The following is a 17,249-nucleotide window of genomic DNA, read 5'->3' as shown; positions in this document are numbered from 1 at the left end:
ATTGTTGCTCCCATATTGCTCCCTATTATCCCAACACTTCAACCTAACATAAAATTTTTTAAAAATGCAGCCCCTCCCCTTCCCCAATTAAAGGAAACTTTATGAAACTTATGGCAGACCCTAAAAAAAAAATACCGCACCACTGATAAATGATGGGAGTGTGCAGGTTGTCGATCAGACCAATGTTTTTTCTTCCATTTTCTTGATGGATTTTTCTCTGAGGTTCTTATTAAAGACAATGCAAAGATCCTCCATCATGTATATCCCATTTATTGTACAAATGGTCTGCAGTCTTTTGGAAATGAAACTGACTGATCTGTGAGCTGTCCCCAGGCCTGGGGTTCATCTTTGGATTTTGATGGTAATATGGACAATCACAGCACTCTACAATGGCCCTCTCACTTCTCTGTTTTTGATCCAAAATGGTACAAAATCCATCTGACCTCATCACTAAAATTTCATGATTGACATCTTTATGTAATTTCAAAGTTACATTTGCAATTGTTTAAAATCTGCACCCTTCATAATAATAAAAGCTGACAGTCCCACCACTGATTGAAGACAGGTTTCAGACCCTTCCTTCGTCAGGGTCCCACTGTTCTACCCAGTTTTCAGCTGTGGTCACTGCGTTCACAGTGGTGCTTTTAGAACACAAGCAGTTGATACTAACAGGGCACAAACCCCGACTGAGCATGCAGCAATCACTGAGGTACAGACAGGAAGTGACAACCTACCGGATGGAGGAAATCAGGATTATACAAAAAAATAAACACTAAATATCTTGCAGTTCTAGTTTACCTATTCTGTATAAAAAAAGCACAAAGCAACTATATTGAGATATTGAAACATAGCAATACTCTAATACATTGCAAACTTACCGAACATTTAGTTGCAGTGAGTGCACTGTGCAATGCTGATGATTGTCAGATGCATTTGAGATCAGCGACAAGTATTTCTGAGATCAGTTACAGTTTTCGTGACAGTCTTTAACTGCTTCCTGTTCACTGCAGACTGATTCTCTGACGCGTTCACCGACTTACCTGCTGTTCAGATCGAAACTATAACTTCTACATGTTGGAAATATAAAATACGGCCATGTACTTTTCACCCAAACGTTCTATAATTATTCTAATATAATCTTTTTTTATAAGCTGGGTGGGAAGAAGCTGTAGGCAGGTGGCAGCCCCTGTATTGTGACCCAGCTATTCAGTAACTACCCAAAAATAAGTGGTTACCTAAAGCGAGCTGGGGAAAACACTGTCAAACCAAAATATGTTTAGCGTTTAGATCTTTCCCAGCCACCCTCAGAAATAATATTATTATTAAACAGGTTTTATATAGTATCAACATATTATGCAACGCTGTACATTAAATAGGGGTTGCAAATGAAAGACAGATACAGACAGTGACACAGGAGGAGGAGAGGACCCTGAAGAGTGAGGAGGTCAAAAGTACGAAATTTCCGAACAAAAGGCACCAGTGCAGGAATACCACGGGCAGTGACTGAAATTGCACCTGTTCCTTTCCCAGTTTCCCTTCTATTAGGAGATTTCCGCTCAGTTTCCTCTCTGCATTATTAATCAAAAATGTTTGCAACAACTTGCAGAAAGCACAGATGAACCTGGCAGTATTTACCATCTTTGCACCAAACTAGGAAAATTTAGAGTTCAGATGAACCTTTTGTCATCATAACGTGTGAAATTGTCTGAGGCTGGGTCTACACGGACATTTTTAAAAATGCATGTAAACTTTCTACTATGTTTATATGCATTTTCATTCACTTTTATTAGCCTTGTAAAGCTTGCGTTTCGTTTCAAGTGTTTATAAACGTGGGAAAACGCCTCCATTGAAATCCCCATTCTTGCGTTACCCCATGTTTTATTTTTTTTAAACGTTGCAAGCAGCGTTACAGATAATGCTCATAAACGTGGTTTAGATTAGCCCATTGAAATGCATGGGAATTTCAAACAAGGGCTTTAAAGCCTCAGGTTAAACGCTGGGTAAACCGTCCATGTAGACTAAGCCTAAATGAAGTAAAGACTACATAAAATATAATAATATATAACAGACATAAAACGGGCTTTTATTATAACAGGAAAGTGTCAGGTGGGAAAAGATGATCTGCATTCAGCCCCAATCCAGTCAATGCTACTTAACATTCTAAGAAAAAATGGTGTGATGTCCCTGGTAATGACACATTTTGGGAGCCCCCTGCCATTCAACGCATTAAATGGACTCTTTCTTGCATTTTGTTGATTTCGATCTCTAAGATATCTTTGACATTCCTCATAAAAGATATTATAAATCTCATCCGAGCTGTCCTTAGCTTTCCTATGGCCTCTTCCATGAATGATGAATGGCCTCCTATGGCCTCTTCTATGAATAAACACGATGCTTGGATTTCCCCATATACAACCAGTGTTTCTTAGATGTGGAAATAAATGTTGCCACAGAAGATTAAACTTGCCTACCCAACGCACAGTAAATTGTTTCTCTGGGAGTCCCAGATTCCAGCTAAATCGATTTTTCTTGATCACTTCAGCAGTCCGAAACACCCAATAGTTCCCAACAATCCAAATCTCCTTGCAAGGAACAATAAAAGATGGGAAATGTGAATTTCCTACAACGCGCATGGGGTCTTTTAAGTTTCTAGTGTTGAAGGATGAGTCCAAATCTGTGGAATAACTTGCAGGGTGGACATGTAATTGAAATTCACATTTATATCGCTTTGTTTGTCGTGCAGAGGACCCTGGGCGGCCTACTCAAAGCCATACAGCAGCCTTGTGCAGCTCACAATTCATCAAATCAGCACCAGGACCTGAGACTATTGTGATTGACTTGTGCCAAGACCAGACTGGGCCTCTGTATGGGACCAATATGTCTCAAAGGTATGGGAGGGGGCATGGATTTAGGCTTTGCCCATTGGCACCTATGTGGTCTGGTGTATTGCAAGATACCATAATGTGCAATATATTAATTTGACAAGAGCTGCCAATGCAATAAAAACCAAAGCAATGCAACACAAGTGCATTGTGAGTTGGCGTGCTATTCTAAATGAACAAAATTGTATCAATGTTACATGTTGCCTAATACACACACACATATATATATATATATGAATATAAGCCATCCACCCAGCAGACTTTGGGCATTTGTTGGCATACAAGTTAGAGATAAAAACCGCATGACCATTGAATGATCTGCATGCTCTATCTGGGAACAAGAAGTGAAGATGCAAAGGCAAAATGATCTACTCTCTCCTATGACCCTCTCCTTTGCTCCTTGGTTCTCCTTTCCTCCGGGGGAAATAGGACATTTGTCTGCACTTCATCACAGCGGCTTCCACAATGCGGAATGCAGTCACCTTTACAAGGCGTTCCTGTTCAAGTCCAAAGATGTTGCCTAGTCAACCAAATCATTATGTCTATTATTAAACAGTATTTATAAAACAGCAACATAATTCGCAGCGCTCTACAATAGGGGTAGCAAGTGACATACAGATGCAAGCAACGACGCAGGAGGAGAAGAGGACCCTGCACAGAACTTACACTCTAAGAGGTGGGGAAATAGAACACAATAGGAGGGAGGATATGGAATAGTGGCCGAGTAGTGAGGGTGTAAAATGGGTGGGTGAGGTTCATGTGTTAGGTTTAAGGTAGGAGCAAGCCGAATAGGATGAGGAAGACTATTTCAGAGAGTCGGGACAGCTCTAGAAAAGGCTGAGCGTGTGATGAGGTTATGAGTGAGAAAGCCATTTGTATATCATTGGAGGAGCAAAAAGAGCTGTGGAGGGATTTGTGTATTGAGTAGGTAGGTGGGATAAGAGCTGCGGAGGGATTTAAAGGCAACGTACATGAGCTTGAATTTCATTCCAAGGTGAAATGAAGGCCAAAGAAAGGTAGTGGAATAGGAGTGGTGGGAAGTGATGGGAAGTATGGCATAATAAAGAAGAGAAAGGGCATTCTATGGTATACAGTAGAAGATTTTGGAAATATATTGAGGAGAGATGGTCACCAGAGTAGTCAAAAGCGATGACCATCAGACTCCACCTATTACCCACAGTACCAAAAACACCACTAATGATAGATCGATCGCAGCCACATGGTGTCAGAAGCCGTAGAAATGAAACTTTGTAAAACATCAAACACCTAGGATTTGTGGTCATAATAAATGTTACACATGGGAGATGGAGAGGGAATGTTACACAATATTCAGCCTATGCTTTATACAGGTAGCACCGGGTTAGATAGGAGATAGAGACTAAAGGTTTGTTTTAAGTTAAATTTGTATGTAAGTTGGAACAGGTACATTAATTTATTAAATGTAATTAGTACAGATGTCTGTCTCAATATATTACTAGGCAGCCGGTGGATGCCCTATGGTGCTTCCAAATTACTGATTAAAATGCCCATTACTGATGCTTATTGTTCCTTGAGCGATTTTGCCTCTCAGGTCAGTTTAAGTGTTACCAATCATCTATTTGGCAATCTGTAAAGGTGAAATTCTTCTCAAAGTGCAGCATTGTAAGATGAAGTCTTCCCACTGACCACTACACTAATATACTGTGAGCTGTGGATAAAGTAATTATGGCCGGGGTTCCCTGAAGACCTGTAAAATATTTTAAGGGTTCTCCCATGTAAAAAAGGACCAAAAAGCCTGACATGAAGCCAAAGACATCCAATCATCTCTTATCATTGTTCCTAATTTAAAACCACTGACCATTATAACCTTCAACACCAAACATTGTTAAGGAACCAGACCATGCTGAAGAATTTCATGCCATCAAGATGACCTCTTCCAAACAACTCAAAGGTCTACACTGCAGCCACTGATGGTAGAGGGAAAACAAGAATCCGGAATAGATCCTTCACCCTATCACAACTATAGTGATATGGAATGAGCTGAAATGCAAGCTACCTACCATGCTCAATTGTTCCCAACATGAAGGCCTGACCTCAATATGCTTCTTGTGCCCAAATGAGAGCAAAAATACTACAAACTTAGGTCCAAGATCTAAAGCAAAATCTACAACAGCAAATGGGATGGTTGGTTTGGCATTCATTCACTGTGGATTTTGACAAAACGTAGGTAATTCTAAAACATTGATGTGTAATATTCCAGAATCTGCAAACATTCCATTTTAGGCGAAGAGCCAGCCAGACCCCAGAATGCTCATGAATAGTCGGTTATACACACACAGAACCTCTGAATGATCAATGAAGCAGCCCGATGATCTCTTCAATGTTGCCTCCTATCGTTGGAAGTGCATGCAACAATTTTTGCTCCTAGCACCAGCACAAAAGGCCCCGATATCAACCAATCTACTTAAGCCTAATTGGGCCTTTTCTTTTCTTTTCTCTTAACTTCAATTTGAAATCGACCCATTACCCCGTGATAAAAAAAATAAAATAAATAAAAAACGTTACAGCTTTGGAGCGTTATAAGGCCATGGACTTTTATTAAATCATCCTCACAGTAGGCAATTATTTAGAATTAGCATCTTACAAGGAAAGCATTGCACATCTGATTAAATGTTAATGTATTAAGGTTTGTGTTATCACTCCAAAAACATTCACAAATAAAGAAATAGGAAAAGACAACGTCTGGTCACTACATCATTATGTTGGTGTGTGTGGACCCTGTCAGTACAATCTCTGCTCCGTGTCTGTCAGCTCTGCAAACTTTTTCCAAACTCTTTCTTAACGCTAATGCTATCCTTTGCCCTCCCCATTTTAAATCTGAACTTGGCAGTCTGAGTAGACCAAAATAGCTGCAGGAAAAGCCTGAAATATATAACAATTACAAGGCATCGGTTCCCTGGTTATAGTAGATTGAAAGCTCTTCATGGGCAGGGACCTCTACTCCTTCTGTACCACTGTCTGTATCTGTCATTTGTCACATCTACCTAAATGCTTAGATGTTATGCCAAAAAAAAGGAATTCCAATTACTTTGGACCGTGGAGTTTAATGCATATCTAAACCCAAACCACATATTCAAAACATGGAATATGTGGTGGCTGCATGTGTTTCCCCTTTTCAGGCTTTTTGTCTTCATAGTCAGCTGGTGACTATGCAAACCCCACAACAGCACACTGTTCTGTACCAATGGACAAGCAAGGTTTTCACAAGATTGGACTACAAAAATCTCTTTCCCTAGAACATAGGGGTGTGATATAAAGTCCACATAGAGAGCTGAAATGATGACCTAGAGTGCAACCCATTATCACTGCTTTCCTGGTACGGTACAGTGATTTTAGCTGGGCACAGCACCCAGCACTTTTCAAGAACCAAACGGCTCTTTTTGGTTGGTTACTGAGGAGTTGGGTCACTATTCCAGGGCTGCCACCCTACAGCTTACTCCCGCCCAACTTAAAAAAAATTCTGGAGAGAATACAGCTGGTAGGATGCACATGTATATTTTAGACATCTTAAATGACTATAACAAAAAGTTACTCAACAGCTCTCTACCCCTATCCCGGTTTGCATGTAATCTCTCAAAATAGATATTTTGCCCAGGTTGCACTGTGTTGCAAACAGTTCCAATTTTTTTGAATGCTATATTCCTCTGTAAGATACAACGGCTGTTTAAGACCTTTTTATGGAAAGAAAAAGCCCTCGCTTAGCGTTTCGCTTATTAACTAAACCTATGAACAAAGGCGGAGTGGGAGCTCCTGATATCATATCTTACTATTGCGCTTCTGTTTTGGTGCGCCTGGTAGATTGATTTCACAGTAGAGAGGATAATACGTGGGTTAATGTTTGTTTCCCCCCTCCCCTGTTATGAAGATGTTTATTACCAAAGGAAACAATGTTCTCTCAGGTTATAGGTACACCAAGACCTTACTGTTTATGGAGGTTTTTTGGGGTTAGCAGAGAGGTGTACAGGCAGCCTATATGTTATTGAGAGCAGGCTCAGATGTATGGTTTTGGATTGTTTTCATATGTATGTGTATTGTGAATGTTCATATTTTTGTATTTGTTGTTGTTTATACTAGATAAAAAAACAATAAAAAATGATTGACAGAAAACGTTACTGAATAGAACAAAAAACATTGTTTGGGAGGGGTGGGGAAGCACTTTACCAGCCTGACCCAAATTCCAACCTTAAGCCAATCAAAAAGGTTCAACAAATGTTCACTTTGAATACACAATGAAATCTGCTACATTCACATAAGGATTTTGCTCAAATAATTTTTGATGTTATTGTTGAAGATATCCAGGTCCTCGTGTTCGATGCTTCTACTCGGCTTCTGTTCCTTCCTATTCAACCTCCTCTCAATTTCTTTGTGAGGAATCACCCCAAAGCCGTGCTCCTGCGCGATCGAGGCAACAATTACATTAAAGTTCTTTCTTTTCTTTTCTACAGTGGTCTTCCAGTGCTTTTTGGGGAGGACGTCCGACCACACAAATTTGGTGTCCGGGTACTCCACACTGAGATGAGCGAAGTCCCTCCGCACGGAGGAAATCAGATTGAAAAAGCTTGAACGCTCCAGATCGTGGATCCCTAGGTGGAAGACGACGGCACACGGGGTTCCTAACAATGACCGCGTGTGGCTCAGCTCCGTTAGTAAATCACACCACCTCATAATGACCTTGCCCATCCAGCAGACCGTAAAATCTCTCTGTTTAAATCCCAGGTTCTGGCCGAAGGGGGAAGCCTTGGCTCTCCGAGCAGCGCACTCTAACAGAGAGTTCCCGAAGATCCAAATCTGCTTAGGTTCTGCAACGAAGAATTAGACAAGTTTACTGTGTACTTGCTAAACCTACAGCGATGAAGGTCATCGAGACAACGGACAGTTTGTTCTACTGATTATGTTTTAATGAAGCACAGTTTATCACAGGTACACCTTTCACGGCTTAGCTGTGAAACGGAACTGAAAGTCAGAGATCGGTCTGCAAAGTCAAACACCTCCTCGCGTTCTCCTATAGACTGATAGTCTATAATGTATATAAACTAACTTAGGGTTTGTTTATGCTGGAATAAAACAAACACACACACTAGAAGCACCCAATGCTCTCATTGGTACAGAACTCCGGAAAGATTACACTTTATTTCCCTTCCTTTCCCAATCTATGCTGGCAAATTGGGCAAGAAATTTTGCAGCACGTTACGCAAATTCTTGTCCTGCCCTCTGCTACATTATGATATCAGATGAGCTCTCTTATGTAAAGAGTCACCCCATCCCTTAGGATCCAGGTCAGGGTCCTGCCTGCCCCTTTTTAGCTGGGTGCACCACCCTGCACTAAAAACTTGCATCAGAATACAGGGATCACCACCTGCCTACAGCTTAAAAAAATTCTGACAGTGCAAGTTTTTTCTTATTGCACCATAATACCCTATAAGTACAAAGGTTTCATTCTTCTCAGCTGCAGACTCTTGCATTCCTTTCTGTCCACTATTTCTTTCTGGAAGTCCACTATGGATTTGAAAGATTATTGAAATTATGGTAATGGAAGACCTCACAGTGAGTATGTGGGGGAAATTCTGACAAATTTACCACTGGTTGGTGCAGCAGGATGTAATTTAGAGAAACTCCAGAATTTAGGTGCCATCCATACCCCAACCCTTCATGATGATGTATGCTACATCTCTGCCATGCCGTACCTGGAAAAGGACCAGTCTTCTCCCTTTTCCCCTACAAACAGAACTGTATACAACTAACATTGTTCATTTTCATGTGAACACACTTTTTGCTTTCTGAGGAAGACAATGGACTTTGTTAAGCCACCCTTGTTGTTATTTTAGGTCTATTGTTATTTACTGTATACGTAAAAACCCTTATTAAAAAAAAAGGTGGGTATAAAATAGTACCCATTGCCACTCCTTGTAGTGTAGCAGTTACTTTATTTTCCTTCTGCCAGCAAATGCTTCACACAAAGTTACATACATTAAAGGTACCCAAAGTCACGTCCTAGCTTCTCATTTACCCAATTCAACAGAATTCCTCTGGCTTCAGATTCCGGCAATGTATTTTCACATTAAATAGAGGCAAGGAGTTCACAACCCAAGCAGTCTCTGGAGTACCAAAGTAATGAGGAATTGACAGCTATACAGCACCATAAGACATCACCAATAACCCTGTCCACTCCCTCAGATGAGTGAACATCCAATTCTCGTACCAAATGACCGATTTGTATGGAACCCCAACCAACCCATAGCAAAGACCTGAAAGCTAGGCGTAGCACAAATGGCAACTTCAGAAGCCAAGTGAATGTTAAATATAAGGAAACGTTTAGTTATTGCCCAGCTCCTATAACAAGCTCTTCTTAGTACCAGGCGACTCCAAGGAATTTGTCACTGTAGGTTTCTGCGCTGCTTTGGATCTGACCTTTGCGCAAACTGCTTATTGTTGGTTTGTCAGATCTTTCCTCCGAGCAGCGGTCTATCCAACCAATGGAAATGTAATACTGTCACTTACACCTCAGGGCTTCTTTAAGGCCTTGAGAACGTCATTCATTGAAAGCCAATATTTCTCAGGCAGGGTCCCCCCAGAGGTTGCTTGTGGTTCCTGTGAGCAATTGTGACTCTCTGATCAATTTATGTGACATTCTTCTCACTGACCAGCAATGTAGGAGGAATTCTTCCTAATGACCACCACACTAATATTCTGTGATCTATGGATATATTAAATATAGCCAGGGGGTTCCCTGAAGACCTGAAAATTATTTCAAGGGTTAGGCTATGTTAACACTGTAAAGAAACCATTGCTTGATGAAGCTCAAAAACTGCAAGCTAGTAACCAATTATAGCAGGTGAATATCCACAACGTGGGTATAAAAGGGATAACACAATAACAGATTATCTGTGCAAGATATGTACAATTTACTAAGTTTAGAACGATATCTGATGTTTTGCCAGAAATCTATTCAGCTCAGTTTACACCCGACTGTTGATGTACATATAATGCTTTTATTCTTGATTGGGCATACTATTAACACTGTAATGTATTGGTCTCTATTATCCCCTGAAGAAGACCACGTGGGCGAAACGTGTCGGGGTGAGACCCAACGTCTGTGCCTCTGATTCCTTACAAAGTTTGTAAAAACCTTGTTAAAGGTTACAGTGTATTTACCTCTGTTACTCCCATTTTTATGGTTTTTATAACTCTTGTATATTTTTCATAAAAGTGATTTTTTAATGTCATACAGTACCTAAAAGTTTAGTTAAGTCCTTACATTTTGTCATAAATTTTTTAAACACCAAAGTTAAAAGGCTAAGGCTACTCGTTTGTGAGATTGAAACAAAGGGATTTTTAGAGGCGAGCGTATAGTTAAAACATTTTTATTATAGTATTATAATACTATATTATTTTATTATAATATAGTATTATATTAAAGTTTCAAATTTTTATTATAACTGACAACAAAATAAAAAAACACGTCTTACATTAATAATTTACCATTGGTTATAAGTAATAGTTAGTTGGCTAATACAGGGTTCAACGCGTTTCACAGGCAGTTTTCCTGATTCTTCAGGGAAAAATATCAGTATGTAAGGGGTTTCCCTCAGACCTCCACAGGGTGAGAGAATCTTACCCAGGTGTTTGGTTGCATTGACTGTAGCACAACAGACGACCGCATACCCACAGCACCAAATCAAAGAGGCCAAGGGCAAGTAATCTTGCCGACACAAGTTTGCAGAAATCCTGGAAGGTTTCACTATGTTCCAACTGGTAGTATTTCTGCTCAATTCAAAAGTTCACGTTGCAAACATGGATTGCGGCTACTAAGGTGAACCACAGCTCATGTTGGCAAGAATAGCTACCGTTGGCCTTTTTCCGTGGGTGCTGTGGGTATGGGGTTGTCTTTCCTGCTACAATTAGTACAATCAAACAACTGGGTAGGATTACTCTAACCCTGTGGAGGTCTGAGGAAACCACTTGCATACAGATATACTCTACCTTGAAGCATCGGAATAACTGCCTGTGGAACATGTTAGAAACCTATATATAACGGCCAACTAACTACTGTTTATAACCAATGTTAAATGATACTTGTAAATTAGGACGAGTTTTTATTGTGTTATCAAAGTTATAATAAAGGTTGTTTGATTATTTAACTATACCCTCGCCACTGAAATAGCTTCTAATAAATCTCACACGCAAGCGAGTACTATAAAGGCTTTTGTTTTTGTCTTTTGACGTTTTGTAAAATTTGTAGGATTGTGTCAGATCTTTAATGATTCACTGATCATTTGTGAAAAATTATCTGTCTCTATTATGGATTTTGGACCCCATAGACCAGGAGGGGAGAGAGTGGAACCTAGCAAGGAGGTAATCTGGGTTAACAATATTTTCTATTTAGGGGAAGCAAAAGATATGTGGAGCAGGAAGGAAAAAACCCTCATCAGTGTCAGATATACTGTAAGCAAGCCTGTAGCTACAGCTTTCACCATCAGCATGGGTGAGGGCAACTTATATCAGCAGGGGGATAATTTCCTCCAACCACGTGAAGCAAATCTTCTCCAATGCAGAGCAAACCAGTAAGTATAATGAGAAGGTCTGTATGTATTGCTTCTTGGGCACTGATCTCCTGTCATTCAGTTCAGTAAAGGGACAAGTGCCACTGAAAGCCAACAGGGGGCACTCTTATTACCAACACCAAAAATGTGTCCTCACTGACCACTAATAGAGGAATTTTAATGACCACTGATGCAAAAGCATTTTGTTGTATTGTTGACCATCACTTCATTATTTTTGTGTCCCTATAAACCACAATCTAGCACCAGTAAACTGGATTAGAAAGTTTTCAGATCCCTGGATCCACCTTTTCCGTGAGGACAGCAAATTGTACAGCAGGCAATATAAAAGAAATATAAAAGAAAGGAAAAACTTACTTTTGACAGTAGAGGGAACAGTAGAAGGGACAGCAGAAGGGACATCCTTTGTGGTCCTCACGTCCTCAAATTTGGGAAATTGGATTTGTGCCTTGTAAGTTTCTTTGTTCAGCTCCCTGTCAATGAGGGTGTTTTCAAAGGACAGGGCCTCTTTCTGCTGATCCTGACACCTGGAAGAAATTATAGAAATGATGCATTATAGAAAGAGATGTAGACGTGCACACTGCAGAACATCTAAAGCTCAATTCCAGCTTATTTTCATCTTACAGCCCCACTACCCAGGCTGTGTTCATATTGCAAATGTATTATGTGTCATGCTGTATTATACTTATGTCTTAATGAATAGCACCCAGTGTGACCCAAAATGTTCCTGACACTTCAGGCCTTATTCCAACTCCGATTCCGCCTGGGATCGGAGGACTGCACAGCATTGAGATGTCAGAGTGCAGCTTAAGCAGTCACACAGCCTGAAGGTGGGAAGAAAGCTTGTTACTAATCTCCCCAATTAAAAACATTCAAGGGCAGGGAGGTCAAAGAGAAAAGGAGCAACCCTATGGTGGATCACTAAGCAAATATTTAGACAGGGCTGCATTTTATTCTCTGGAATAGCGGGCAGCAGGGAGATTCCCATTCATCCTCCCATCTTTACTGAACCTGCGTACTTAAACTCAGAATTTTCACTTTACATAAAAGAGTAGACAACCCTTTTATGTAAAGCAAAAATTTGGTTTATTTTGTTTTTAGGTGCAACATTTTTTTTTTTTTAAAAAAGGTAGCATCACTACCTCCTAATTCTCGATCGCCTAGGCGGTCGCGAATGAATAGGAGCGCAAAGAGAAAAATTTGCCATTCTCATGCATGTGCGTTTAGATCGTCACATTTTTTTTTTTACCCTTCCTCACCCAATCTTGCGCCTGGGTTAGGTGACGTAGGATGAAGATCCTGAAAGAGAAGATGAAGATGGCGGTGCCCGGGACAATGTGGGACCTGATGCAGGACACCCTCGGAGGGATCAAACTGCCGTGCAGGAATGAAGGGAAGTGTGTTTTTTTTTGCCATTTTCAGTTTAGTTCCTCTTTAACAGTACAGTGTTCATTCATTCTAGAGTCCCAGAAAATGATAATTTCTACTAAAATGCATATTACTTTCCTTTGCCAATACCAATCACCTGGTACCCATCGAACTTTAACTACTACCACCCCCAAATGTTCCAGTTTCATACTTCACCTATTCCACCCATGTTCCTTTTCAAAAACTTCACCTAGTCCCCCCCACCCCCAAGCTCCCATTTCAAACTTCATCTAGTCCCCCGCCACCATTCCAAACTTCACCTAGTCTCCCCATGTTACCATTCCAAACCTCACCTGGTCCCCAAACCACATGTTCCCGTTCCAAATGACACCTAGTACCCACCCAACATCACCATGGCTACACCCCCCTTGTTCCTGTTCCACACGACCTAGCCCCACTCCCCCCATGTTACCATTCCAAACTTCACCTAGTTCCCCCACCATAATCCTGTTCCAAACTTCCCCTAGTCCCTCCCCCCCCCCATTCGAAAGTCTCCCTACTTTGCTCCCATGATGGGGACTAGGTGAAGTTTGGAACAGGAACACAGAAAAAAAGGTCATTGGTATTGGCAAAGGTAACCTCATTCTGGGATTGCTTCACCCCAAACTGCTGCCATTTCAGGATGAGCTTGGAAGCCAATCAGAAGTCTGAGCTTATACATCCAACACTATGAGCCTGATGTATTAAAGGGTGGAGAGGATACATTTTCATAAGTAAAACTGGGTGATCCAGCAAATCTGGAATGCATCTGTTCCAGTATTGAAAACATTTGCCAACAAATACCAAATGACTGACAAATCCATTCCAGTTTATCTGGATAACCCAGCTTCACTGAAGTGTATCCGCTCCAGGCTTGGAGAGATTTGAACCTGGGACCCAGCGCTGCAAAGGCCAGAGTGCTAACCACTGAGCCACTGTGCTACCCATAATGCTCAAATCAAATTAGGCAGGGTCAGTACACGTCACAACACTGGACAATAATGTTAAATAAATGCCAGTTTGAGTAGCTGTACATTATATACCGTGAGGCTTTCATAGGACAGGAAGTAGAAAAAAGCATACACTTACTTCTTGAGTAGCATCTTGATATCCTGCAGGAAAAATGACAAACAGTTACTAAGTATGTTGGGATACAAAGAGAAGCAGATAATAAACATTCACTTCAAAGCACTTACTGTCAAGAAAGAAACCGAGTCTGTGTCATTTAGTTTTTCACTGGTGGTGGCGATGCTCTGTTTGATGCATTTTATGTTTTCCTCTATTTTGGCAATATTGTCCTCCATTTCCATCAGCAGACTCTCGCCCTCCTCCTGGAGCTTCTCCAGCAGTTTCTGCTCTTTTTCTTTCATAAATTTGTACATCTTCTGGAATTCTGACTCGATGTGCTCCCGAAACTCAGTCATGGTTGTCTGTAAAGGAGGAGAAGTTTAGTAAACTGGCTAGGAGACTGCTATATGCTCACCCAAAGGTCCATTGAAGTTGACCTAAACTCAAAGAGAAAATTTGCTGAGTGATATAAATCTGGGAAGGTAATTGTGTAGCAGCACTGTGAAGGAAATCTACCATTTGCCTATATTGATGTGTAATACTTATGCCCAGACACTACACATCTCTGAGATTATAGCTGAATGCTTGCAATGTGAGACCATCCAAAGCACCAATTTGTATTCCCATCAAATTTCGTGTTAGATTAAGTGATGTCACATGTTGTTCTGGTTGGACTGTATTGAAAATGTGCAGGGTGCAGGCACACCCCACTTCTGCTTCATTCACTCTGTGGATCTGCCTTTCCTACACTTTTCCTGCTGCATTAGTCAGGAAATCACTAAGCTGCTGCGACTTGAGGAAGCAAAGCCCCTCTCCTCTAATAATGGCAGATGGGCAGCATGGTGGCTCAGTGGTTAGCACTCTGGCCTTTGCAGCCCTGGGTCTCAGGTTTGAATCTCGGGCAGGACACTATCTGCAAGGAGTTTGCAAGATCTTCCAGTGTTTGCGTGCGTTTCCTCCCAGTTTCTTCCCACATTCCAAAAACAACAACATCTATTCTTTTATTTACTTAGCCTGGACGGAAAGATTCTTCCCTCAATCATTAATTGGCATTGCACTGCTCTTTCACAACTATCAATCTTTAGGAGTCCTCACCGGCAGCATGTGTCAGATAAATGACTAAGAGCAGAAGGCGGACAAATAAGGGTTGTTTTTATATAACAGCTTAGAGGTCTTCACTATATAAGGGTTTGCAACCTATATGTGTACACTTCTTCCCAGTGAAACCAACCCTACAGCCTTCGGCCTACAGAATATATTAAAAAATATTCTGGGACGAATACTAGCTATATACAAGGTGCAAAGGGTGTCCTTACTTTGTGTCTTCCAATCTTCTCGTTTTGATTTTTAGCCATCTGTTCAGCCACCTTCAGGGCGTCTTCAAGGGGAGTTACTATAGACGACAGCTCTGTCTGCAGGGGAGAAAAAATGATAATGTTGGACAGACCACGGCATATCGTATGGACAAATAAACAACAGATCCAAGATATACGGAGTTCAGATATTCCCTATGAATAGAATAGACTCCCTGTGTAGACAAATGTCCTTTCAGTCTTCTGGTTACAGTTTGGTGGGGACCCCTTTTTGTTCCCCATGACTGTGCTCGGGGGTACAAAGCAAGCTCCATACAGACATGGTGGGAGCAGCTTTGTGTGGAGGAACTTGAGAGCCCTGACCTCAACCCAGTGCCCACTTTTGAGATTAAGAATAGTGAGCCAGGTCCACCCATCCAACCAACATCAGTACCCGTCCTCACAAATCGGGACAAATCCCACAGACAATCAATCACATAGGTTTAAAGGTTATGTTTTGCCATTACCTTGTACACACACACTGCATCCATGATGGGAAGAAAACTGTGGCAAGTGTGCTTCAAAGAGTCCCTACAGATAACGCAACTCAAGTCTCCATCGTCCTTACAAAAAAGCTTCAGCTTCTCGTCGTGCACCAGACAGTTCACGGGGGGCTTTTCCTTAGCTAAGCTCTTTGCAGGAGTCAAGACGGCAGCAGGCACTGCAAAGGCACGGGCAGTCTTCTTCACTAGGTTAGCCAGGGCTCGGTTGTTAGTAAATTTCTTATCATTGATGACTTCCTTACAGGCGGGGCAAGTGAAGGAATCCTGACCGGCCCAGGCCTTGTCCAGGCAGCCGCAGCAGAAGTTGTGGCCGCATTTCACCACCACTGGTTCCTTAAAGAGCTCATTGCACAGCGGGCAGGTCAGCTCCTCGGCAAGATCATCAGAGACCCGAACAGAGCTGTTCCCCGGAGGATCCACTTTGATTCTCTGGAGGAGGAAGAAGATAACGAAAAGAGATATGTCAAAGCAACAAGGGGTATAAATGTGATACACAAGACTCGGTTTATTTTGTTTCAATCTACATGAAGGATTTTTTTTAAACCGGTAAAAAAATATTCCAACACAGCTTCCATGTATGTGGGTGTTCTATACAAGGATGTGCAGACCCCTTTAAAAATGCAACTACTATCGCATGTGACTGGCTCGCCTGGGAATGATCATGTGACCATCATGCAGGAAATCAGAAAGTGAATAAAAAAAAACTATAGCATGCTTGCAATTGAAAACTCTTAATAATAGGATTTTGTTTTGCTGTAAAATTGTTTTACAACAACTAGTATTACATAAGAAGTACCTATATATTCGAATATAAACCGAGTTGCCTATATATACACACACATGAATTTACAAGGAAATTCTTTGACTTGATTATAAAACTTAAAGGCACAAAATGCAACCTTCACTGCTAACCTTCCAAACAGTAATTCATAGAAATGGCAATAAAATCATTGTAGTAATACTTTCCATGGAGGCATTGAAAAGAGGAAAAAAAATAAAATCACATGGGGCTTAGTCCCCATGTCCTATGTACAGTATGTTGTAATTTTGAGTTGGTTATGATTATACTGAAAAAAATGTTTTTGTGCATTATCACTGTCCACCAGTAGAGGATGCTGTGTCCTCTTATAAAGTGCGTAACAAACCTATGGGTATGTTACACATTTTACTCAAAATCACCTGGCACATCTACTGTTGTAACCAGAGATTGTGTTTTACTGACATTTCAGGGTTAGGGGGAAATCTTGGTTTATACCCAAGTACAAGATCCAAGGTCATCATAGACAGGGGAGATGACAACTGACGGCATTACCAACATCCCAAACCCAGAGAGAGAATCAGACCTGAGCCCGGGCAGGGGATGCGTCAGCCTGTTGCTCCTACTTTCCGCACATTTAAAAGAGGACTCAAAACTCAACGCTTCAACCTCACTTACTCATC

The 17,249-nt window shown here is 41.1% G+C and overlaps 1 protein-coding gene across 4 annotated transcripts in view; it reads right to left on the bottom strand.

Moving 5' to 3' along the window:
* Positions 1-17,249, bottom strand: part of LOC140334838 (nuclear factor 7, ovary-like) — a 52,701-nt gene that overhangs the window by 16,299 nt on the left and 19,153 nt on the right. For 3 of the 4 annotated variants that reach the window (XM_072417090.1, XM_072417091.1, XM_072417092.1), the window contains exons 3-7: positions 15,774-16,238; positions 15,271-15,366; positions 14,083-14,316; positions 13,976-13,998; positions 11,837-12,006 (exon numbers count right to left, since the gene is read on the bottom strand). In XM_072417090.1, coding sequence (XP_072273191.1) covers positions 11,837-12,006; positions 13,976-13,998; positions 14,083-14,316; positions 15,271-15,366; positions 15,774-16,238 — 988 coding nt within the window. Of the gene's footprint in view, positions 1-5,429; positions 7,721-11,836; positions 12,007-13,975; positions 13,999-14,082; positions 14,317-15,270; positions 15,367-15,773; positions 16,239-17,249 lie in introns of those variants that run through there. The other variant, XM_072417094.1, reaches the window with a different exon arrangement.

This window comes from Pyxicephalus adspersus, chromosome 7, assembly GCF_032062135.1.
Source record: "Pyxicephalus adspersus chromosome 7, UCB_Pads_2.0, whole genome shotgun sequence".
In the NCBI taxonomy this organism is placed as follows: Eukaryota; Metazoa; Chordata; class Amphibia; order Anura; family Pyxicephalidae; genus Pyxicephalus; species Pyxicephalus adspersus.
This window is presented reverse-complemented; position numbering and strand designations above follow the sequence as displayed.